General features: G+C 39.6%; 1 protein-coding gene across 1 annotated transcript; it reads right to left on the bottom strand.

Annotated features, from left to right (window-relative positions):
* Nucleotides 1-11,954: 11,954 nt before the first annotated feature.
* cxcl12a (chemokine (C-X-C motif) ligand 12a (stromal cell-derived factor 1)) lies at nt 11,955-18,198 on the bottom strand. Its single transcript, XM_046402283.1, has 4 exons — nt 18,045-18,198; nt 16,396-16,513; nt 15,259-15,342; nt 11,955-13,461 (listed from the first exon to the last, which is right to left on the bottom strand). Exons 1-4 carry the CDS (start codon nt 18,109-18,111, stop codon nt 13,431-13,433), a joined length of 300 nt encoding a protein of 99 aa, XP_046258239.1. The 5' UTR covers nt 18,112-18,198; the 3' UTR covers nt 11,955-13,430.
* Between the last annotated feature and the right edge of the window lie 5,199 nt (nt 18,199-23,397).

Below are 23,397 nucleotides of genomic sequence, written 5' to 3' on the forward strand. Positions count from 1 at the left end.
ATCTCATGGACTTCTTCTGTAAAGTGAACAGCCTCCATCACGTAACATCAGTGATGAACTTTGGTCATGTAGTTCAAATTCCAGATCACCACCATAATTGAATAGAATATTTGTTGAATATTCAGTTCTGTTGACAAAATAATGTGTTTCGTCAACAGAGCAGAAATATTGGGTTGTCAAAACAAAATGTAAATGTGCTTGTATGTTTATGAGATATACTGCTGATCCATCTAGCCGGACAAATAAAGCAAACAGAAACATAACCTTCTTGGTGTAGGAGAAACATTTCTCCAGAAAATGAGAATTAGAAACAGGTTCCCATCATTTGGAGCTAAGTCTCTAAGGTGTCATTTTTCTCTAACACAAGTTAGACCTCCACTTCTGTTTTTCTGCTGACTGCAAGATACTTTTTTTTTCATGAAAATCAGATGCATTTCTTGTCTCCGCTGTGGGTTAATGCTCACTGCCTGTGGTTGCAGGTTTGAGTAGCGGCTGGTGCATCATTGTGAAGCATCATTGCAAAACCAAACAGTGAAACGTTTCCAGATCTCACGGTCTGTGGTTGTCTGGAGAGAAAGAAGCTACTGACCTACTGCTGCATTTGTGGGTGGGTGGGTGCTGGGTATTTCCAGCACAAAATGAAACAAGGACAAATTATGAAGTCTGCCAACAGTTCTTCCCAAAGCAATACTCTCAATTTCCAAAAACACTGTCATATTTTTACTTCTTCATCAGTTTTTAACATGATACGCTGTATTTTCTTGAACAAGAAGGGCTAAATTTGCCTTTGTAAACTCATTCAAAAAACTGCATTTGTTTTTGTTAAAAACAGAGATCAGACTGAAAATGTTTGACAATCTAGTCAACTTGAGCTGAAGGCCAAACAGAGACTATAGCTGGAATTCAGTCTGAGGACCGTGACTGATAAAATTTGCCAGTGAGGCAATTAAGCCGTTTGTTTTTCTGTAAACATTTACTCTAACTGTAGTGAAGTGTTCTGTGATGAAAGCATCTTAAGTCACACGTAAGCCATACATACAATCCTCATTTCCTTTGCTTATGCATACAACTTCATTTTGTTTGATAGAGCCCTAATATTTACACTTGAATAACAAAAATGAAGTCTTTATCATGTTTTTAGCCTTACTAGTGACATGGCTTTAGTGATGGCAATGTCAATCTCTTAGCCCACTTTGGTCCATACTTAAATATCTAAAGGCTAGATGAATTGACAAGAAATTTGATTCTGGCATGTTCAGGATTCTCAGAAGTTAAATCTGTAGCTTTAAGTGAAGTGGATTGCCATGAAATCTAGCATAGACCTTCATGTCCACATCAGGATAAATTGTAAAAACTTTGATGATCCACTGACTTTTCTTCCACTGCCACTATCCGGCCAAAATTTCCACTTGTTCAACACTTGGGTATAAATGGCCAAACGAAAAACTTTCTATCAGCCTCAACTGTGCTTCAGGTTAGTATAGTATCCACACTGCACTAATCAGGTGAACATGGTGAGCACTAAACATGAGCATATTAGCACAGTCGTTATGACTAGGCTAGCATTTAGCTTAAAAGCACTACTCTGCCTTCAGCCACACAAAGCAGATAGCATGACAGAATTTTAGTCTTCTTCATGTAGTCCAAGTCTCAAGAAGCTAATTATTGTTCATTTTTATCACTGGATCAGCATCAAGGCCAGCCTGAGAACTCTGATGACTTTCTTTAAACTATGTGGGAAATGCCATGCTTAACTGGACACAAAGTGCTGGGAACAAATAACTAGTGAATAAGAGCTGCAGTCATACTGGCTTCCACAGTGTGAAAGCATCCAGAGAAAGTCTGTCTTAGTGTTGCAATCAAACATAATGTCCCTGATAAGCCCTGATGATCGGGAAACCATTCTGCACACTGTTTCTACTGTTTGTGCAACACCAGTTGGATTCTGTTTCAGTTTATGAGATCCACTCTATTTACACTGAGAAGCAATGTAATAACGAAAGTAATAAGTTTATAAGAAACAGCACTGAGAGCAATTTTCAGGTCCATCCCAGGGGCTGGACAGGCAGGATAACATGGATGTAACCTTAAGCATTTTCTGGACTGCAGTATAATTACTGAATGGGACTGCAATAACTGCTCCAATCTCTGGGGTGAAATTAACAGGCCTGAGAAGGTGTGAGATGCTCTTTCACCTCAGAGGAAATTACACAATACAGCCACTCATCTCTCTCTCTCTCAAACACACACAAACAAACACACACACCTTTAGTTACACTTTGTTTTTTATGTCTAACAAAATGAAGCTTAATTATTCTTCTGCTCTCGCTGTTGGGTGTTGGGTTTATTCCTCAGTCTAGTCATTCCTTTTTTCTCTTGTGACCTGGTCTCTCTAGCTTTCCAGATATAATTGTCATTTTCTCTGAAAAGAAGGACAAATGTTCTCTCCTTGCTCTCCCCCTCCTCCTCATCTTCCTCTCACTCCTGCCCTACATTTTGAAATTATTACCAGGTTCTCTCCATTTTCATCATGACGCTGACACCTTTCAACGTCTTTTAACATTAAACTTAAAGGAGATGTTTTCACCCGATAATTCAGTTTTCTTTTATATCCTTTGAAAAATGTTGTCTATGAAGGACAACCATGTGAATGGTGTGATGAGCTGCACTGTCTAACCCTGTCAGCAAACTCAATCTTTTCAGAACAGCCATACCCTGTAACGTCACAGGACAGATGATGATGAAGATGCGCAAAAAAAATATGTCAGCTAATATGCACATAAAAAGTCTTTGTTAGTTCTATTTCTTTTACATTAGTTTTTGTTTGGGCAAATATGAACCACAGATTTCTCTTAAGTGTCAGTGTTATTGTGTTTGAAATTTTATTCATGACATGTTGACAACAGTCATTTTCTTATTAACTCTTGATGGTCGGATGCAAGTAATCAGAAAACGGCAGGGGGTGGATAGCAATTGTGTATTGAGCTAACCATCAAAAAGGAGTGCAGAAATGGATGTCAAAGCAGTGCTTTTCACAAAGCTCAAAGGAACTCCTGCAGCTAAGAGAGAATGAAGAAATTTGTTCATAACTGTAAAATTACAGACCCTCTGAAGGTGGGAGGGGCCCTGTTAGCATGCATGTGGGTGTATGTCAGGAAAAGGAGGTTGTCAATGTTGACATGATTGTTTTTGCAAGTGTCCTTGAGAAGCTGGCATTGAGGCTGTGAAAGACGGATATGGCTGACTGCATGGTGGTTGTTTGACAGAGATGCAAACCATTTAGTGAGAGCATTGCTTCACTCTGGCAGATAAAAGGCGGGGGAGTTGCAGATTTAGCTCAGTGAGAAATATTTTTGGTTTTTTGTCATTTGCAAACTGTAGCCTATTTAAAACAATGCCTTGCATTAGATTATACCACCATGTGCTAAAGGAGTAGTTCAACATTTTATGACATTGGTTCATTTGCTTTCTTGCAGAGAATCAGATAGCAAAATTGTTATCACTCCCGTGTGTATTCTAAATGTGTAGCTGGAATCACACAATGTAGCATAAGCAATGGAAAGATAAGATAATCTTTTATTAGTCCCATAACTGGGAAATTACAGAATCATCAAGAGGAGAAAGCAGCAAGCATGACCACCTCTAGGGATCACTACTGAATCTGTGACATCTTGTTTGTTTCTATACAGTCTGTACAAAAACTGAAAAATGATAATTAACCATTTTTGCTTGGGAGTGTGGGCCAGACTATTTTTTGGTCAGGCCCAGTAACTTCCTGGAGTGGTTGTTTGGTTCATTGGTTGACACTTCTGTTAACAAAGATACAAGTGTGTTCATTAGTGAGCTTTAAAGGCACTAGATGTGTAATGTGAGAAATTTTTTTTATTATTGCAATGTCATCTAACAAAATCAACATAAATCCACGTCAATGACAACAGCTCTGCTCTTTGTTTATATTAACATGCCCAAATTAGGCAGACACAGCAGGCTCTGATCACTTTGACAAAGTACACACAACACTGTGGCTTGTCTAGCTGTGGTTTGTCAGGAAAAGTACAATAAAGAGAGGACAGTGTGACTCACAAATGCAAAAAACTCAAAAGTGGAGAGAGTGAGAGTTAGTTTGTTCATGTTTCCAGCTTGGGGGAGTGAAGGATGTGAGTGGGAATAAATGTAGCAACAATAAGATACAAAATTTTACAAGTGTTATGAAAGACTAACATTAAAAAAAAGAAGAAGCTTTTATGTCCTCTGTAAACTGTAAATCATTTTAACGAACCCAAACATGAATGTCAGTTTTGTGTCAAATAATACAATGTTTCTTCAGGAAAACTTTTTATTTTTAATGTTTTTAATTGTTCTTTTTTATTGCTATAAGTATGTTTTCAAATTTAAAACAATACTGCTTTTTATGAGACATACTTTTTTAGTAGAAAGTAATTACAGTTAAAAAACTGTGTTAAAAACTGTGTTTTTGAATTATCCAAAGTAATTTGAAGAATCGATTTATTTATTTGTTTTTTTTTTAATTAACTGTTTTGAAGTGCTCTAATCACCACAAACTAAATACCATTCACCTGTACTGTTTTAGAACAGTATTGGTACAGAGATAGAAAGCTCGGGGACAGAAATCTAAAACCATCTGTGTGAAAACAGGAAGTACTACAACTGAGAATCTGTGGTGATTTTTACTGGGTGTACCAATACTTAAAAATGGTCCTTCAACATGCTTGTAGCTGCTACACACAAAATTAAAATGAATGAACCAACACTAGGTGATTGATAGCCCCTTCCCTAAATACAGAAATTTGAGATATGTATTTAGTATTTAGAGCGCTGATGTAAATCCAAACCATTTGTAAGTAAGAAAAGAAAACACACAAACCAGGAAAAACAAACCCTTCAGACAAATAACCATAGCTTGTACAAAGGTTTAAACAGTGGAAATGTCCATAAACCCATTGTAGTTACAGTCAGGGGTACATCAATATAATCAATCCTTTAGCTGAGTTTTCCGGCTTTAACCGTGCAAATCGTCTGTACCTTGTTAACAAAGCTCCAGCTGCAGCTGTTAGATGTCACAGATTAGCCTTTTTTGGCTTTTATGGGTTGTGAGCTTGTTTATTTCTTTTTGTTGAATCATTGCATTTATGGTTTTGTTTGGTCTCTGTGCCAATGTACACAGCCTTTATACATGGAAAAATGAATGGAAATGTTTGTTTTTGAGGAGGTAGTGTTGTACTGTACATTTAAGATCAATCCTGCACAGTGGAAAAACTGCATAATGATTTGTGTGCTCCTATGAAGAAAGAAAGAAAAGAGCTCTTCTGTAACTTTTATAGGATGAGAGCCATGTCAGATCTGTTTCCGTCGGGTCCAGCTTTCAGCTGGCCTGCGCAGCAGTGTTGTAATACTAAAGTTCATCACTCAGACTCTTAACTCGACTTGGACACATTTTTCCTGAGCTGTACAACCTGGACTGAATTTCGTGATGGCTGTGGAGCAAATTATTTTATTCCTTAAAATAGCTCCTGCTCTTTACAGGTACTTGCCAAGACATTATTGCTGTGTACTGGGGCCAGCTATAAACAGCCAACTTAGAAGATCTCCTTTATGTCTTGCACAATTCATACCAGATTGATAGAAAATTCCTTACAGTCTGGGTATTAGAAAGCCTTTGTTGTAGTCTCTTTGATGTGTTTTATGTAAACTACAACAGACAATTGGTTTGTCTGTGAGGTTGCATTCTCCTGTAACAATAGATGTGATTCCTGGAAGACTTCATTAAGTCTGTCAGATGGATGGAAACAAATGCACTACCACCAAACTGCAAGGTGGATGGTCTTTCCTCTGTGCTTGTGACTTCAGCTTCAGAACTTCACTTTCTTGGTGTGATTAGATTTCCTATGAACTGAGTGTAAAGCTCCCCAAGGCAGGTTGTGAAACACCAGAGAGAAGCTGGAGCTGGGATCTGTGTAACATAAGATCATGTGTAGATTGGATGTTTTACTTCAGCCAGAGAGGCCGAGGATTTCTTGTGTTGGCTGTAGATATGAATGAAAGGGTTACAATACTATTTTTTTTATTGGATTACAGTCATTGCTCTGGCCTAGATGAAAAGTGAGGACTGACTGTAAACTGTCCAACAATAAACATTATCCTGACTCCGCTGATCAGTATTAGATTTGATTAATTTCCTGGTCACAACAGTCAAATATTATCAAACACTTTCTTTCTGAGATGCCAAGTTTAGATAAAAAACAATTCCTAGTAGTCTACAGCCATGGTAGCAGCCATGCTGGTGCAGTTATGCTGTTGTCACATTTACCATTTAGTATTAGCAAATAAATTAAACACAGGGGCTAAAGTAACAGCTGAGGCCAGTGGGAATGTGAATGAATGAATAGTTTGCAGCTATTTGGTCATAAACCAAATTATTGGATAAATCAAAACATGGCTTAATGGTGGTGCTGAATGAAAAGTCAGGTAATCACCAAAGTTATTAGGAATCATTCTCTGTCTGAGCAAAAGTTGCTGAAATATTTCAGTCTGAACCAAAGAGGTGACGACAGAATCACATGGAGAACATACTGAGCTTTCACATGGTTTTGTTTCTTTGAAATATACCACAGATCAAATAATATTAAAATAAAATTGAAATCTGGTCACAGCAACACAACTAAACGACAGTTATAAATATTTGCGTTATATCAGTTACAATAAAATCCTGTCTAGCTGTATTGTGGGTGACACAGCCATTTCTTTACTTTGTCTCTAGAAAATGCGTTTGATGATGAACAATGCTGGTGGATGGTATTAGGCCTCAGACCTCAATGTCTGTCGCATCTGGACAGCAAGCACAGGCACTGAGTCACGCTGCAGCCCAACAGAAGGGCCTCTATAGTGACCAGATTTACGGTTAAAAAACCCCCTCTGTGGTATTGGAAATGAGGTGAGTACAGTACAGTGTATCGTTTTCATCTCCAGATAATGGTGTAATTGTTTCTGTCTTCTTATGGTGAGTCACATTGGTCATGGTCGTCTTATTCTTCTCTCTTTGGATGGCACACATGACACTCAGAGCTACATATGGGAAGATGTTCAACGCGCCATTCATAGAGGCACCGCAGAAATTTCAACCAATTAGGATATGGGTGATAATCCTGAAAGGAATGGAGATGAAGGGAAACACAGTGTGTGATATGAGGGTGAGGTTTAAAGTTGGTGGTGTTTCAGCGTCCCTGGGCCCCGCAGATCGAGGCCTCCCACAGTCCCCTGGGTGTGTGACTTCTTTGTGCCTCATCCATACCCAACATCCACTGTGTTTCTCCTTAGTTTAAAAACAGAACTGCATTGAAGGAATTTAAACCATAGCTGGTGTTATTGTGCAGGGGGGCGGCCCTGTGTTCATGCAAACATCTGTGTGAAGATGGATAGTTTTGGAACTCATAACCTTGGCAATATTAGCACATGAAAGGTAGAGAGGCTGCAGGGGGGGTATTTTAACTGCTCATGGGGGCCCCTCTATTAGCCTCCCATTCATTCTCAAACAGACACACACATGCCTCTGTTATTACACACTGCATGTTGGTCACTTTCAACATCACAGTAACCAACTCCATGGAGACATTCAGCTGAGTAATTTTGTCATAATTGTGATTAATGTTCTGGTGGGTCACTGGCAGTGTTAAGGCAATTAACAACATCCCGCACCCCGCTGCCACCTCCTTTGCACAATCAACAACTCATTTACAAATCATTACTTGGGAATTTTCAGAGTGTGTGTTTGTGGAAATGTGCTACGGGTCATCTGATACAAGAACAGCTATGACTCTGCTAATGTTTCCCTTGGGGAGTGTGATTCTGGTGCACACGATGCCCAAGGGCAGTGGCCTGGTCTGGGACAGGGGGGTAAATAACAACATGGGGGGAAGCAGGAGGAGAGTTGTGTTTGAGAGAGAGCAGGAGAAAGACACACCCACCAACACACACACACACTTTAACCTCTCAGACGATATAATTATTGCTGAAAACGTCGACAGAGCAAGAGTAAAGTTGGTGCATATCTAATGAGAAATAAGAAAAATTCAGTTCAGGGCATCCTGTCTGAGAGAGGAAACTACTGAGGACAGCTCTGTATTAATGATAGGCAAATACACAATACGTGATATATATCAGGTAAGCAAGTTTGCTTAGTTGAGATCAAGTTTTTCTTTCTCACATTATCTCAATAAGGAATCATCTAAGAGATTAAAAGAGTGTCGGTGTGCTTATTTAAATCATAAACATACAAAATGTCACATCCCCATTAATTTGGCTTCAGGATAAAATTTATGGCATTATGCCTTTTTAAACGTTATTCTTAAATGTTCCACTTCATCTTTATTTTCTTGTCCGTCTGTGCATTCAGCAGGTTCAGAGTTTGACACTCAGCTCCACGGAATTTAAGTTTTCAACCTCCAGCCGGAAAAACCAAAGATCAGTGCCACATGACAGCCAAGTGTCTGCCCTGCAGTAGCTGACCCTTAGCCCTTCGTTGATGGGGGTGAAACAAAAAGTACAAAGTTTTCCTTTGGGACATCAATTCAAAACAAGGCCATCCAAATCTCATTAATTGGGTTGCGAAAAACAACAGAAACAGAACAATAAGTTCAGCAGAACAATAGCCATAATTCATTTCATAAATATGTTTTTATTTATGTGTGGATGTTGCATCAAATACGAGGAAGGAAGCTAGTGTTTGCAAACCAGAGTACGCTTTCATGGAGCACGATATAATCAGACTTTCAGTGGAACACAAAGCAGTTCAAACTGCTCAGTAACTGGCTCGACAGTTTTCATTTCCATCTTAAATAATATTGCCGTGTCGCAGCACGTTACTCTTCCATGGTCCAATCACAGTGACGAAGAGTGACTGCGTTTTAACCACCTCATAAACTTTGTAAGGCAACGTTCATGATTCTTTGACGAATCACAGACTATAAGGGCTGTAAGTGCCAGCTGGAGGTACAACACTAAAGTAAAGTTAATGGTCTTGGAGAGGCGTTAGGAAGTGACATCTCACATGGATACTATATACATATGCACACAAACATTAAAACTGAACCTAGGTTAACTTCACCACCTTGTAGCTTTTATTTAAAACTGCTCTGACCGATGAGAGCAATGTTCACTGGGACCTTCTTGAAGTGGCTTTCTATGACCCCTGTTACCCCCCTGACGCACACACATACACACTAAAATGTTATATTTTTCATGCTCAGCTTTTCATGATGAATAACCGCTAAGTGGAGTTTCATTGGCCGCACATCTGGGAGCCCTTACAGCTTAAGATGGAGGGAAAATGTACTGTAAGTTAAACGAGCACATGCACTCCACTCGTCCTTTATTTCTGTGTCGTTTCTTGCATTTCTCATGACAAATCTTTATTCGTCTGTCAAGGTGTCAGCTTTTCTTCTGACATTGTGGTTGAACTCCAAACCCCAACAGAGTTTGGAAGGCAATGCACAATATGAATTTCATATGTTTTCTCCTGTCTTGTACATTCCTCTGCCTTTGAGTAAATGAGTACAGTGCTGGGCTGCACAGCTCATACCAAGGTGCTGAGTAGCCCTTCTGGTTTTATTATTTTTTTCAAAATGTTTCACAATACTAGAAAACACTTCACTTTTTAACAGAGAGCTCGATTTAAAAAGTTGAGCTTTCTGGGTTTTTCTTTCTCTAGTGAGTCACAACCGATTAGATCTGTGTGCTTGTCTCTCAGATTTGCTGATAGATGTGTGAGACACGTCGTGGGGAGCAGATCTGAGGCGTGTTTATTTAGGCTCAGTGCCTGGCTAGCCTCAAGTACCAACATGCTACTGAAGAAGATCACTTGTGTAATTCTGCCAATAATTCTTTTAATCATGTTGTTCAGTTACACTTCAGTGAATTCGATATGCAGATGCATTAGTGATTTAACACATCTCATTTACTCTCCATTGCCGCAAGTTTAATGGAGATTTTGTCATAGAAATCACTTTTTATGTTCGCATTAGCTGCTTTGTTTCTCCGACACAGCACAATTTATGCGAGTGACCTGCTTTTACAAGCAATGTGTGATGTTCTCAGACATGTCTTGCATTTTTCTCTTCACATTTTCCATTTACAAGTACATGAAATGTGCACATAAAGTGTAGAGTTAAACCCCTTTTACATCCTGCTTTCACTACATCTCAGGCTTCATGGCACCAGTCACACCACCTGCATGGATTAACTGGTGGAAGTTGGCAGGCATCCCGAGAGCACAATGAGTTATGAACTGTTACAAACAACTGCTTTTCATTAGAGGACATGTCACATTTGTTTCCTTACATTTGCACTCTTTTGTGCTTGTATTCATCACAAATCAGTCACAATGTGTGTGATCATAGATACGTGCATGTTAAAATATTGATGACATGACATATGAGTTGTTATATGAAGTTCAATTGAAGTATTCTCAATGAACAGATGTTTCCAAAATGGTTTCTCTGTGTACAGATAGCTGACATGGAAGGTTTGAGGCTCTCCACTCTGCATGACTGATAAAATATGACTTAAGTCCAGCTTCCCAGTCTTTAAGAATTAATTAAGAATCACTTTACTGACAGTATATATATGTTTTTACATACACACATTGAATTTGTCTTCTGCATTTGACCCATCCTTAGTTGAACACACAAGCAACACCCAGCAAATTACATGCAGTGAAACACACACAGGAGCAGTGGGCTGCGTCAAGTGCCCGGGTAGCAAATTAGAAGCCGGCTAATGGAGAGAGTGAGCATTTTTTGCATTAATCCAACCTCTAGGCCACGGCTGCCCCCAAAAGTAAGGCAGACTGCCACGTTTGGATGTGTCTGACGCTTGAAGCTTGACTTCCCTACGTTTCTCCTACAAATGGGCCTTCAGCTTGTTTGGAGGTTCTAGCAGGGGAGCGCAGCTACTGGTATACCGATGGACAGTCATCCGCCGGGGGGACCAGGTCCTCTCCCACCGAGCGCGGGGCTTCGGGAGGGACACACATGGAGCGGTGAGGGAGGAAGGGGACACCCGCCTAGCCAGCCAGATCAGCCGAATCAACCCTAGCGATCAATGGGGCGACAGATGTCGCAGCCAGATCGCCCTCACATCTTCATATTACTGCAGAGCAAAATATTTTTGCTACCTGCAGATTCCTGCAGTGATATCAATTTAACATAATCAGTTCATGGGTTTATCATATCTGATTAATTTCCACTCTAAACTGGGACATCAGAGCTAAATCAGTGGCTAAATCAGTGGTTTTATCTCCAATAGGAGGGCTACTGTTTTCATCCTGCTTTCACCAGACTTCAAAGCTAATCAGCAAACATTGCAAAATGGGTTGTAGGCTGCCACTCACAGCCCTTTATCTCTCCCTGATGTTGCAATCAGCGGATCACTCTCATCACATATACTACTGTACTCCGCCTCACATAATGCCATTAGAGGGAAGAAAAAGTTCATCCCTTTTAGCACTAATGTTTTCCTAATGGTCGCTTGTTGAGTTAATAGCTAAATAATGGGCAGGATCATAGTCCTTGGCTCTCATTTGCCCTTGTGAGTAAAGCTAAACATATGTTCACACATCAAAGTCTTCAAATTTAGCCTCTGACCCACAAGTACAGTAAGATTACAGCAGCTGTGTGCTGGCCCTGGAAAAGATTGCTTTACACTGAATACAAGAGTCCTTTAACTGAACTGTGTGTATGTGTGCAATCAGTAGAAATGTGTGTATTTGTTACAAAATGGTTTGTAATGTGCACAAGAGTGCATGCATTAAAATGGTAACCATAGCATTTTTATCAAGATTTTTTTTTTCTTTTTTTGCTTCTTGCTTGTTTTTTCACCAACCGTGTACAAGTTTTACAATAAAAAGTGTCTGGACGACTCAGTTGTGAGAGTACAGTTCCTTCATTTAAATGTTTAGATTTAATATATAAATGCATAAAAGAGTACAAAAATAAAACATTTGTATAATATTAATTTTACATATGACAAGGAGATTTGTGTGGATAGATGAATAGCTCTCCTAGGCTTTAACAGTTAAATGCAGCTATACATTCATTGATCAAAAGGAACAGAATGGAACCAGCATGAGTAACATAAAAAATAAAGACAACAGACAGAATTTAATCATCAGACTTTGTGAGTAACGGTAAGTTTTGTCATTAAAACTTGAATACATCAGATATAAAGTGCATTGCTATCTGCATGACAGTTGTAGGTAGTAATCATTGAACATACTGTATATTCATTGTCAGTAATGGCAATACTAATAATACTCCAGTACTACTTTCTATACTGCAGCTCTCACTACAACTATAATATAGCGTTTTAGCTACAGATGTGGTAACTGTTATTCAGATTGCTGTACACCTTTGAAATGGACATTCAACATGGTATGAGTCTTTTTGACACCAATTTGGTGAGACAACAAACAGTCACGATTTGTTCTTACCATCTCTTGTTAAGTAACAAAATTTTACGATTCCAGTAAATTTCAACTTATTGGTTGCTCACTTAAAAGTGTGTGGGATCCAGATGTTCAGCTTTTCTCTAAGAATGAAAAAACAAAAAAACAAAAAGAGACATGTTGGGTAACAGAGAGTCGAGTAATCACAGCCACAGAACGGCTCAGGAAATGCTCGAGCTTGTTTGGCATCCTAAACTCCCATCACAAAAACATTGTTATTGCCATTTTTAAGAGGAACTTTTAAACATGCTATATTCAGTCTGAGGGTAGCAGGCACCCACTGAACTTTCACGGTGCCAGTTAATCTGGAGCATTAAATATTACTTAGCAAATTCTGCAGCACTGCTCATTCCTTTATCTTTAGAAGAGAAACTATACATTGTTGCTTGTCATTGTGTACAATTTAAAATCAAAAACAGTAAGTATAAGCAGATGCTACATTTAGGATTAGTTATCATTAATCTAATGGCTCAGCAGTCCACAGGAGTCTTTGATGCTGACTGACGTTTGTTGTTGAGAAAACTTATCCCACTGACCGACATCTTTCCCCATTAAACACTTAGACCCTGTGGTTGATCTTTTTCACTAAATGACTAGTAGGACAAGAAAGTCTCCAAAAATAGATCTTTACAATGTGAGTTCACTGACAAGAAAGTATACACATTATAGTTAGAAAAACAGATATAATTGCACTTTGTGCTAATAACATCTACGATCTCTATAAAAGGTGAGAGTGGTGACGGTGAAGACGGCGGCAGGGCCGGTGGATCGGTGTTCACGGTGAAGAGTTGCAGGTTTACTCCATGCATTAGGCTGCAGTGGCAGCAGGGTTAAGTGCTGTACAACATACCAGATGATCTCATATCACATGTTAGATAGATGTGATGGCTCAGGGGGATCTCTGCAGGAGCTTTTAGTTGTCAGTCTGCTTGGATTTCTTCATCCTACAAGGGAAACACAAATTTGATGTTAGTTTAAGAACAAAACAGAACTAAACACATACAAAGACACAATATGAAAATCACATGTAATGTCTCTGGCACCAACTGTTTGCATGAGTGGTTGCTGGCTTACAGTTTTGTCCAAATCAGCAAGAACCAATAGATAACTCTGGCTAAGTAGCAAAAGAAAATTGTACCATTTCCATTTCGACAAACACTTGCCTATGACAATGTAACTAGTAAACACCATACTGAGTGTTAGTATTGGCTGCCAAAATTCAGTTCCATATATTCACTTTCAAAGACAAAACAGCTGCTTCAAGTTTACAGAAAGAAAATGTTTGTTGACTTGTAATCAAGAATTCAACACTTCTGCCTATTAAAGCTACATTTATCCTGCGTTCAGTTTCAGCTCGTTAAAGACCCTCCTTTTTGCCTATTACTCACTTTGTCATTTCTGATTCCATCATTTTTACTCAACTGTTGACATGTTAAGTTTTTCTTCCCAGCTTTATGTAAACTTCATTGCTGAAAAACCGTAAAAAAGAAAAAAACAACTTGCATATCTAAATATGTAATTTTGCAGAGTTTTAATTAGCAGCAGTTGCAGGGTCATATACATATACATCTGCAAACTGTGTATAAACAGTATAAACCCTTGAACACGGGTGGGCAGCTTAATTATTGACATTGGAAAAATACTCTGTAAAAGCTGAACCACATTTGAACTGATAAAATAGGCAATCATGGTCTTGTTTACCAGACTAAAGAGTAGCATAATGCATGACTTACAATTGTGTGCTTTTACACACATTGTAAATAAGTTTGTCCCTCCTCCTCTTTTGACTGTAGGCCTATGTGTAATTGGAAACACATTAGGTCTGATCCATTGTAAATGACCACTGTCTACTCTCTGCATGGGCTGTTTTGTTATGCAGAGGGGTGCTCACACCTCAGCAAGTCGAGGGCTCCCCAATCATCCTTGAAACAGACAGTCTGACTGCGGGGATGCGGGCGGGTCAGTCACTGGGTACTGAGTGTGTGAGCACATGGGTGATATCAGTGTCCTCTTTTGGTCAGTGATTGCTGGAACTTGGATTAATTTACTCCTCATGGACGAACAGGAAATCGACTTTTTGCACATTTGTCAGTCTCCACACCACATTGGTCTACACACCACAGTGTAGAGTTTGTTTTGTCTGACCACTACAGGGGCGTCATGGGAAATTTATGGCTGCACAGAGTTCAGGATGGCAATGCGATCCCTTGTATAAACTTTATGGTGCCAACATTTTTTTCAGAAAAGCATCCTCGGGGCTGATATTGTCTGTGACTTTTAGCCTTCTCAAAGTTTAAGATGATTGTAGAGTACAAATTGGTGCATTAATGTTACACTGAATGACCAAAGTGAAAGGATAACCCTTAGTGCATTAGATAAACTGCGATGACCAGAAATGAACCCATAACAGCAGTTTAGTAAGAGCAGATTAACGGTGGTTTTTGTGTGAAAGTGGAATCAGTCAGTCGCTACTCCCACTTGTTCATGTACCAGCATGCCTCAAATTTTGGGCTCCATTATAAACTGAGCATTTACAGCTGTCACTTCCACAATGGCCCATTGATAGATGTCCAAATGCGCATTTGTTCTTTTGCATTCCTCACTTTAAATTTCTATAGAGTGGAAGTGATTTTACAGGGTTCCAGGCGACCTCTCAAAGGTTGACAACTTAGATCGGACAACAAAAAGATGCACTGGAGAAAACACACGATCCAAAACCAAAATGATTCGTTGAAACTTACTTGTTGATAGCGTTCTTCAGGTACTGCTGCAGCCACCGGATCTCCGGGTTCACACACACCTCTTTGTTTGTCTTCAGCTTGGCACTGATCAGAAAAAAGGAGAGGTCAGTGCATTATCCTTAAGCTGAAGATGAAAGGGTGAATTATTCAAAATCAGTAACATCAGGTGTCATGACACATTGTTATTAAACAGACTGAATTCGCACTGTCTTGTCAGTTTGACACGCATGGAGCTCTTTCACAGTGGCGACAAATCACTCTTTTGCCTTACATGTGATGATGCTACATATGCAAAGAGCTAAAGGACGTGTGCATTCATGCAGTTCTCAAAGATCATATCCCTTAAGTTTGATAATTTACCCTTGATCAAACTACCTAATTAATCAGCAGTAAAAAACGATGTTGAGGAGTCAACATGTGGTACATGCTATTTTCGAAATCCAGCATAACCTTGTGGTTATTTACAGAACGGGTCAACACTGAATCGTATGTCTCTATGTGGAAGATTGCACATCCAGTGGTGCACATGTCTTGTTTATCAGTAGCAAAAAATTTGGTTTTCCACCTCCCTGCGTGTGTGTGTTTTTATAGGACCTGCCAGTTCAATTTTTAAGTCTCAACATTTGACTATTCTTTAAGTTTTCCACTACTGCACTGTGCAAGTTGCTGCACACTTTCATCTGTAAATTCACTCCACACAAGCCGTAACAACGAGTTAGATCAGACCTGAAGGTTGTGAGCACAGTATGAGGAGAAAACGCTGCGTGACAAGCAAATGAGAAGCAAACCCAATTACGAATCCCACAATTATTGCTTTCCTGTTGAAAACACAACTGCATTCGATTACTACCTCCCTTTCACGATCGCTCAAACTCAAATGGAGCACTTCCTGTGGATGCGTCAGCCAGCCTGCAGTAAAAACGACTCTGCTTTCTGTGCATGTGTGTGAAAGCAAGTGACAGAGGGGCGTGTGTGTACACATGCATGCATAGCCCTTTTCTCTGGCCTGTCAACTCTCAGAGATTGATGGTGAGAAATGTCCAACAAGGAGGAAACCTGTCTGACGTTTTAAGACCTGGGTGGAAAACATGCGACTTTATGCCCCTTAATGAAACCAGCGTAAGCAACAATACTCACATCACTTGGAAGGGGCAGTTGGGCGTGTGGATGAACCTGAGCTCTCGGATGTAGCTCCGCGGGACGCTATTGACCGTGGAACGACAGTAGCATCTCTCCACCAGACTGAGGGGCTTTGCTGAGAAAGAGAAAAAGATGAGTGTCAGTCACACATTTACAACAAAGAGTGTGTCACAGGAAGCAAAACACCATCTGACTGTATTGATCTCATGACTGCAATTCAGTTTTCTTATTGTTAAATAATAAGAATAATGAACTGTTTGCAGCAAAAAAATGAGCTGAGAATGATACAGAAGTTCATATACAACATCCTCTTCATCAGATCAGCAAGAAGCACGGACGCTGAACCTCTTCAGATCCAGAATTTGTTCATACACGCAAACAGCACATGCAGTGACCTTAGTATTGTCGGATTTACAGAAGATTTTTTATTTATTTCAGTTTTATTTAGGCAGGGCAGCACAAGGATGAAATCCAAATTACAGAAACTTTTCTTTGCTTGGCCCACAGAACACACACAGAGATGGGGGACACGCGGGAGTCCTTCACCCACAAAAACTAAACTTTTTCACTTGTGCACAACTTTAGACTGTGTGGTCCTTAAACTTCATGATGGATATGCATATTTTCCTGTACAACATCAGCTTTCAGGTTTGTGCACAGAGATTTTCAGGGTTGATTAACATGGAGAAAAAAAAAGAGGACTTTTTTTTGTTGTTGTTGTTGTTTTTTTAGTGAAACCAGCATGAGCAAAATCAGGTTCAACCAGACTGACAGTGATGAAAAAAAATACATGAAACAATTTAGCATCAACAGAAGCAGAAAGAAAAATGTGAAAGATGAAGAGAAACAGTATAATTCTCTTCTTCTAGTCAATAATTATTCTTAAAGTGAAGCTGGAGGTCACCCAAGCAGATGGTGAGCAGTGCCCCCATAGATTAAACCTTATGCTAATTGTTTTTTACACATGATCTCATGGTATTAACATGATAAAGACAGCAACACCTTCAAGTTGGGTGACTGAAGCCGCCATGTAGACGAGCTACGGCTTTGTCTTAGAGCTGCCTCATTCCAGTAATTAAATGAAAACAAAAAGGAGAACAAATACACACGTTTATCAGCGATCCGGCAGGGACTTTCTAACTGCCAGAGCCACATGGGCAGCCTGATGGTTTACGCACGACGGAAAATGTCTTTCCATGCATTCATTACATTAACATTTTTTAGGATTCAAATCATATTTTAATTAAAATGAAGAGGTATTATATTTAATTAGCATTTAATTCAGGTCGTATCTGCACTTCAGCTGAATGGAATTGGAAAGCGGCATCTGAATTAATTTGTTACTAAAACTGAAACTAAACAAATCACTTCAAAAAATAGGATTCACATAACAACTGTAAAAGCCTACCCGGGTTATTTCTAGATTTGATTGGGCTGCTGAAATAAAAAATAAATATACATCCCTCTGCGCCAGTTTTATATGTATATTTCTAAATGCAAACCGATAAAACGAGACATCTTGACAAATAATAATTAAACAACCTTGCAGTTAATTACAACCTTACCCCGAGAACTGTCAAAAATCTACCTTAATAATAACCTTAATAAAAGTAATCCAACAGCAAACCAGAAAATAAATTGCTCACCCTGCGACGGAGGCGCACACAGCACCACCACGAGCGCAGCCACGACCGTCAGCAGCTTCACATCCATTGCGAGATAATGCCACTAAGATTTGATCCCGCTCAGAGTGAAGTCCAGAGCAGCTGTGACAGACGGGACTGTGGCTGAGTGTTAAATTACGCACAAGTGTTAAGCCAGCCAGAAAATCAGGGAGTACTTCCGGTCATAGATAGCAAAATAAAAGCAATAATGAACAATTGCTTTATTGTAACGAATATCTAGCAAGAAATACAATTTATCAAACTATAACTAACGGTAAAAGCGTTTTCCTTTTTGAATGTACCTTCTTCGATATATGTGAGCGATTGACGACATTGTTTGAGTTAAATGTTTTTATTTTGTACAATCCGAGTCTTCCTGTTTTATTGGGGTAATCTCAGTTGATTTACATGGCCAGACAGCCAAATTACGCGCCAGTAGACAGTCCATGCACGCATTCACACACACACACACACACACACACACACACACACACACACACTTCTTCCTTTATCATAAATGTAACATAACAAGTTATACCATGTGCCATAATTTGACAGCACTGTGTGTCTGGTAGTTTTTGGCATGACTAGCAAACCTCACCAGAAGTTCATTTTTTAAACTTTATTTGCTTTTAGTAGTATTAAAACAAAAGGCCTCCAGGCAATCACTGGATATATTTTGTGCTCTACGTGGTCCTTGTGGCAGCAGCTGAGGGTATGAAAAGTTCATGTGTTTGTTTTTAGTCATAGTTTGTAATCTCAAGGACTTCACTGGCCCAAATTAATTAAAAGCTAACAGCGAAATTGGAGAGGACTCACTGAGCATAAAGTGTTCTGTTACATTGATGCTTTAACAAATAGACAAGAGTTATATAGAAACAACATGCACACACCACGACACACACCTCCCAGCTTGTATTTGGAGAAGAGTTAAACTCTTCTCAGTTTAGTGAATCCCTAAACAACAGCTTCTAGGCTATGGCGTGCAGAAAATGTGTGTGTGTGGGTGTGTGCATGTATGTGCACATCCCCAGTGTTGTGTTTAGCTGCATTATTAGCGTATTTAACGGGATGCAGATGTGAGGTCTGGTTCCAGACATTTGGCTTTCAACTTACTGAGCAAACACACGTAGTGTATATGTGTTTGTGTGTGTGTGTGTGTGCGTCTGTGTAGGTGTTATAAATGTGTACTTTCAGCACATGTGCATGTCAGTTTAGAGATCTGAGATGAAAACCTAAACCTGAAATACTTTTAGACTTTTTAAAGTCAAATTCGTACAACTGAACTGAATGCAATTCCACAAATGCTAAAATCCTTCACTGTGCTGATAACAACAACTTATATTTACACAGACTCAGGATGTGTTTTCCTACATGTTTTGTGAATCACAGATCAACATGAATAACATGTATAAGCAGCTGATTTTATACTTTCTTTTCTTTCTTCCCACATTTATCGGAGATCTATCCCCTCATCACACAGCTGTGGGAAAGCAAACCACCTGCTGACAGCACACTTTATCATGAAAATAAGTGAGAAATAGAAAAGGTTAGTTCAAGCACAGTAACAGCGTTTTACGCTTGTGATTTATTGTAGCCAGCCAGTATCATATGCAAAGTCCAAATTCTTCTTTATGTAAGTAATGTGGGCAACATCTGTCCCGCTGACTGAGTATTAATGTCCATATGAGATGCTGATTATGAGTGCTTTCACAACATGAACTCTATGCATGTATATCATTTTTTTTTTTGTCTGTCTGAGCCATTTTGGTTCATACCTTGCAGACTCTCTGTGTTTTGGATCTCAGACAGTCGTTACAGATGATGCCATGGAGACCAGACAGACAGGAGGGGATGCACGGAGCAGATTCAACTGACAGCTCAATGGACACATATTGACTTCTCTCACAGACCACAAAGACTAACTTCAAGTGTCTTCATGAGTGTGTGTGTGTGAGAGAGAGTGTGTGTGTGTGAATCAGGGAAAGGAAAAGACAAAATAAGCAGAGAGGAAAAGAGCCCAAAGCCAAAGTGTTTGAGGAAGGGTCTCTCAGCTTGGAGTGAAAGGTGACTTCAGAGGGTTTCAGATCAAAGCAAACCAATCACAACTGCTCATCAACCTGCACGCTCTCACACAGGATGACTGACATGTCATTACAATACACACTTTACATTCACTCCCCCTGTTCCTTCCCAAACCTGTATGTGCCTGCACAAACAACAAACGTGCAGTTTACGCAAGCACAAATACAAATGAAAGTCATCTGCTTCGAACACACACACCCACCCACACACACACACACACACAAGTTGTAAATGGGGGTCAATCTGTGTCATGGGAGAGAAGACAAAGAACATCCAAGTATTTCAACATTTCTGCCACAATCAGCGAGATTTACTTTCTTCTCCTGAGGTGAATGGACTGTAGTAGGGTGGTTACATAAGCAAATTTGGCAGCACATCTTGCCCAATTGTTTCATTCTTTCTTGCATCAACAAGTTCGCAGTCTGACTCTTCCCGCAATAAAACACTCTTTTCTCACCAGGAATCGTTCATATAAATAGTTTGCTTAAAGTGTCTTCTTTGAAACAAAAAGTGAAAGAAGTTGACACATTTTAGGGAGTTTTGGACTTGGACGGTGACAGTTTTGAATGAATATACATGTTTGTGCGATGCGGCTCAGGTAATCTGAACACGTTACACACAGCTGAACTTGCGTGCTACCTGTTTTACTCACACCTGTGGAGTGTCCAACATATGTGTCTGAGATGACAAGAGTTGTGGTGTCATGTCCTGTAATCCATCTGTCTGTCTGTTTTGGGAGGTCTCACTCCAGGGGTCCATCTCTTGCTCTCTGCCTGAGTCATTTCGTACTGTATTCTCAGACAACATGGTAAGGGCTCCTTTGACTGCACATGTAAATCACATGTCAGATTTTTCTCTGAAGCTCTGAAGGCTTACCAGGTCTCCTTCAGGGGTTCTTTTTAGGGGTTCTTTTTTTTGAAAAACCTTGAGAACCTTTACGACTGCCAACTCTAATCAGTTTTGTTTTTGTTGTTCTGTCAGTCTCGGTTTTGTTCTATTTCAATTTCACCTTTTTTTAGTCTAAATTTGCTTTATTGGCATGACATCTAATTACGTTTGTGTTGCCAGAGCAAGCTGAGGAAGAAAATAGAGGATAAGGGGGAAAGAGAAAGAAGGAAAATGGATTACATGCTCACAAGTCAGGTCAGAAGATCCATATATGCAAAATGTTCTCGAGTTTATGCTCTTCTGTGTGTCTTTTGCATATTTCTAAAACTACGATTACATTTTCTCACCTCCCCTGGTGATAAAGTTGATAAAACTTCTGAATTTCAAATTACTGAACCACTCTAACGGAGCTGCATTTCAATGGTTTCCCATCTAAATATTTGAATCTGCGTACTGTCGATGATGAGCGAGTAGAACCACAAATCTGTCAAATGCCAATAGATTGTTAAACATTCCTTAACTACTATTCACCTTTAAAGAGAGACCACGTGACCAGGGAGGCTGGAGTATGGATGGCTGAACGTATTATGTTTGGAGTGGCCAGTTTCCATAGATCAGACTTTGGTTTGAAAACGTACAGGCAACTGGCCCCAGTGGGGGATCTGCCACCGCTCCATTGAGGCTCTGTGAGGCTGAGGGCCTGCTGGCTGAGCCTTTGTCTGGCTTCCCCTGCATCCTCCAGAGAGTCACGAGCCCTGCGCCTTCACACCGCCATATGGACCACCTCAATGGCCTGTCAACAAAGTCTTTAGCTGTAGATGTTGAATCAAAGGAGAAACAATGCTTTGGACAATGGCTTTATAATCACTTGTAGGTTTCAAAATCCTCCAAATATAGCAGCAATAAAAAGGAATTTTCTGCCTCATTTCAACTCTTCTACTAAAACTTCCAGGTCAGAAAACATCACCGCAACTTGCCTATTTTTCTGGGCAGCGCACACATATTTGGTGTTTTTTTTCCCAGGAGGAACTATCTCCAGATTTCCCCCTCTGCCCTCGCTAACTAATTCTCTCTCTATTCTTATTTCAAATAAGATATGATCAGCATCAGCTTTTCATCTTCTGTATTGTCCTTCAAAAGGATTTGTTAACCACACAAAAGCCATCCTGCATCACAATACTGTCATCACATACATACTTTCATCAAATTTTTAATTTAATTTGCAACAAATCCAACATAATTTATCATCGTTTTTTTCTTTTTTTTTTTACTTGCTGTACTTAAAAAATATTGTTAGTGTAGGCACGAAGCTTTCCCAGGTTCTTCCAAAAAATCTTTGCATTAAACCATAAAGTCATATTTAAAGACAGTTGTACAAGTTTTTATCGTTTCAGCTGTGAGTTTATGCTAGAATGAGTCACATGAACTACAGCTGGTGTTGAGCTAGCTGGTGAGGTTGATCCATAGAGTTTGACACCTGGTGCTGTCCGGCCACGGGAACAAAATCCCTTCAGCTGCTTCTGTGATGTTGCCCAGGAGGAGCCGAGAGATGCGTTAAGGTTCATGGTAACACTACTGAATTGGCTTTTTGAAGTCAAGGCTGATGATATACTGTTGTCATGCAGTTGCAGGGGTTTTTTTATAAACTGAAGGAATGCTATTGCGGTATATCATCTTTATTCTTTCCTGACAAACTCTCTGGAGTAAGTTCTTTCAAATGGGTCATACAGATCTGTGATTCACTCTCACAATACTTAAGAAAAGACAAGTCGTTAAGTTAAAGATTGGGGCATACATTGGGAGAAATTGTGTTGGATTCAGTCTGATCTGCAGAACATGTTGGTTTGGTTCTGTTCCTTTATTATAGTTTCTCAATTCTGTTTAAGCTGGAAGCAGCGAACCATGAACCTGTATATATAGACATGTTTCTCCACGTGTGTGTATTACTATTTTGCAACTGCGCATAAACACACACTAAATACCAGGACAGATACACATGTGCAAACACACTTTTTCTCACAAGCGAAAACTCCTGCAGTTTATTTTGTCACTGGAACTGAAAACCACAGCACAAACAATATGCCTCATGCTTTAGTCCCAACCACATGTTTAAAGCTTGACAAAGGCACTGACACATAATCCCTTTCTCCATGTATCCCCCTTTTCTTTTCCTTATTTCTTTGAGCCTATTTGGCTTATACATTAGTCAAAGCTTCCTCAGAGAGTTGATGTTTTTGGATTGTCCTTAAACCTGATCCATCTGTATGATAAAATGCCTAAAAGACACATGGAGCCTGTTAATATTTCATTAGTCATTCATTCCTGTGTGTGAAACAGCACCAGTGTTATCCACTGTATTGAT

This window comes from Scatophagus argus, chromosome 10, assembly GCF_020382885.2.
Source record: "Scatophagus argus isolate fScaArg1 chromosome 10, fScaArg1.pri, whole genome shotgun sequence".
Lineage (NCBI taxonomy): Eukaryota > Metazoa > Chordata > Actinopteri > Scatophagidae > Scatophagus > Scatophagus argus.

What these genes read in the sequence shown, in the direction of transcription:
- cxcl12a (XM_046402283.1), bottom strand. Translation starts at nt 18,111, where the DNA reads ATGGATGTGAAGCTGCTGACGGTCGTGGCTGCGCTCGTGGTGGTGCTG. An exon ending in GTGTGCGCCTCCGTCGCAGG is followed by an intron (nt 16,514 to 18,044) that starts GTGAGCAATTTA and finishes TCTCTTTCTCAG; the next exon opens with CAAAGCCCCTCAGTCTGGTG. An exon ending in CTGAAGAACGCTATCAACAA is followed by an intron (nt 13,462 to 15,258) that starts GTAAGTTTCAAC and finishes TTTCCCTTGTAG; the next exon opens with GATGAAGAAATCCAAGCAGA.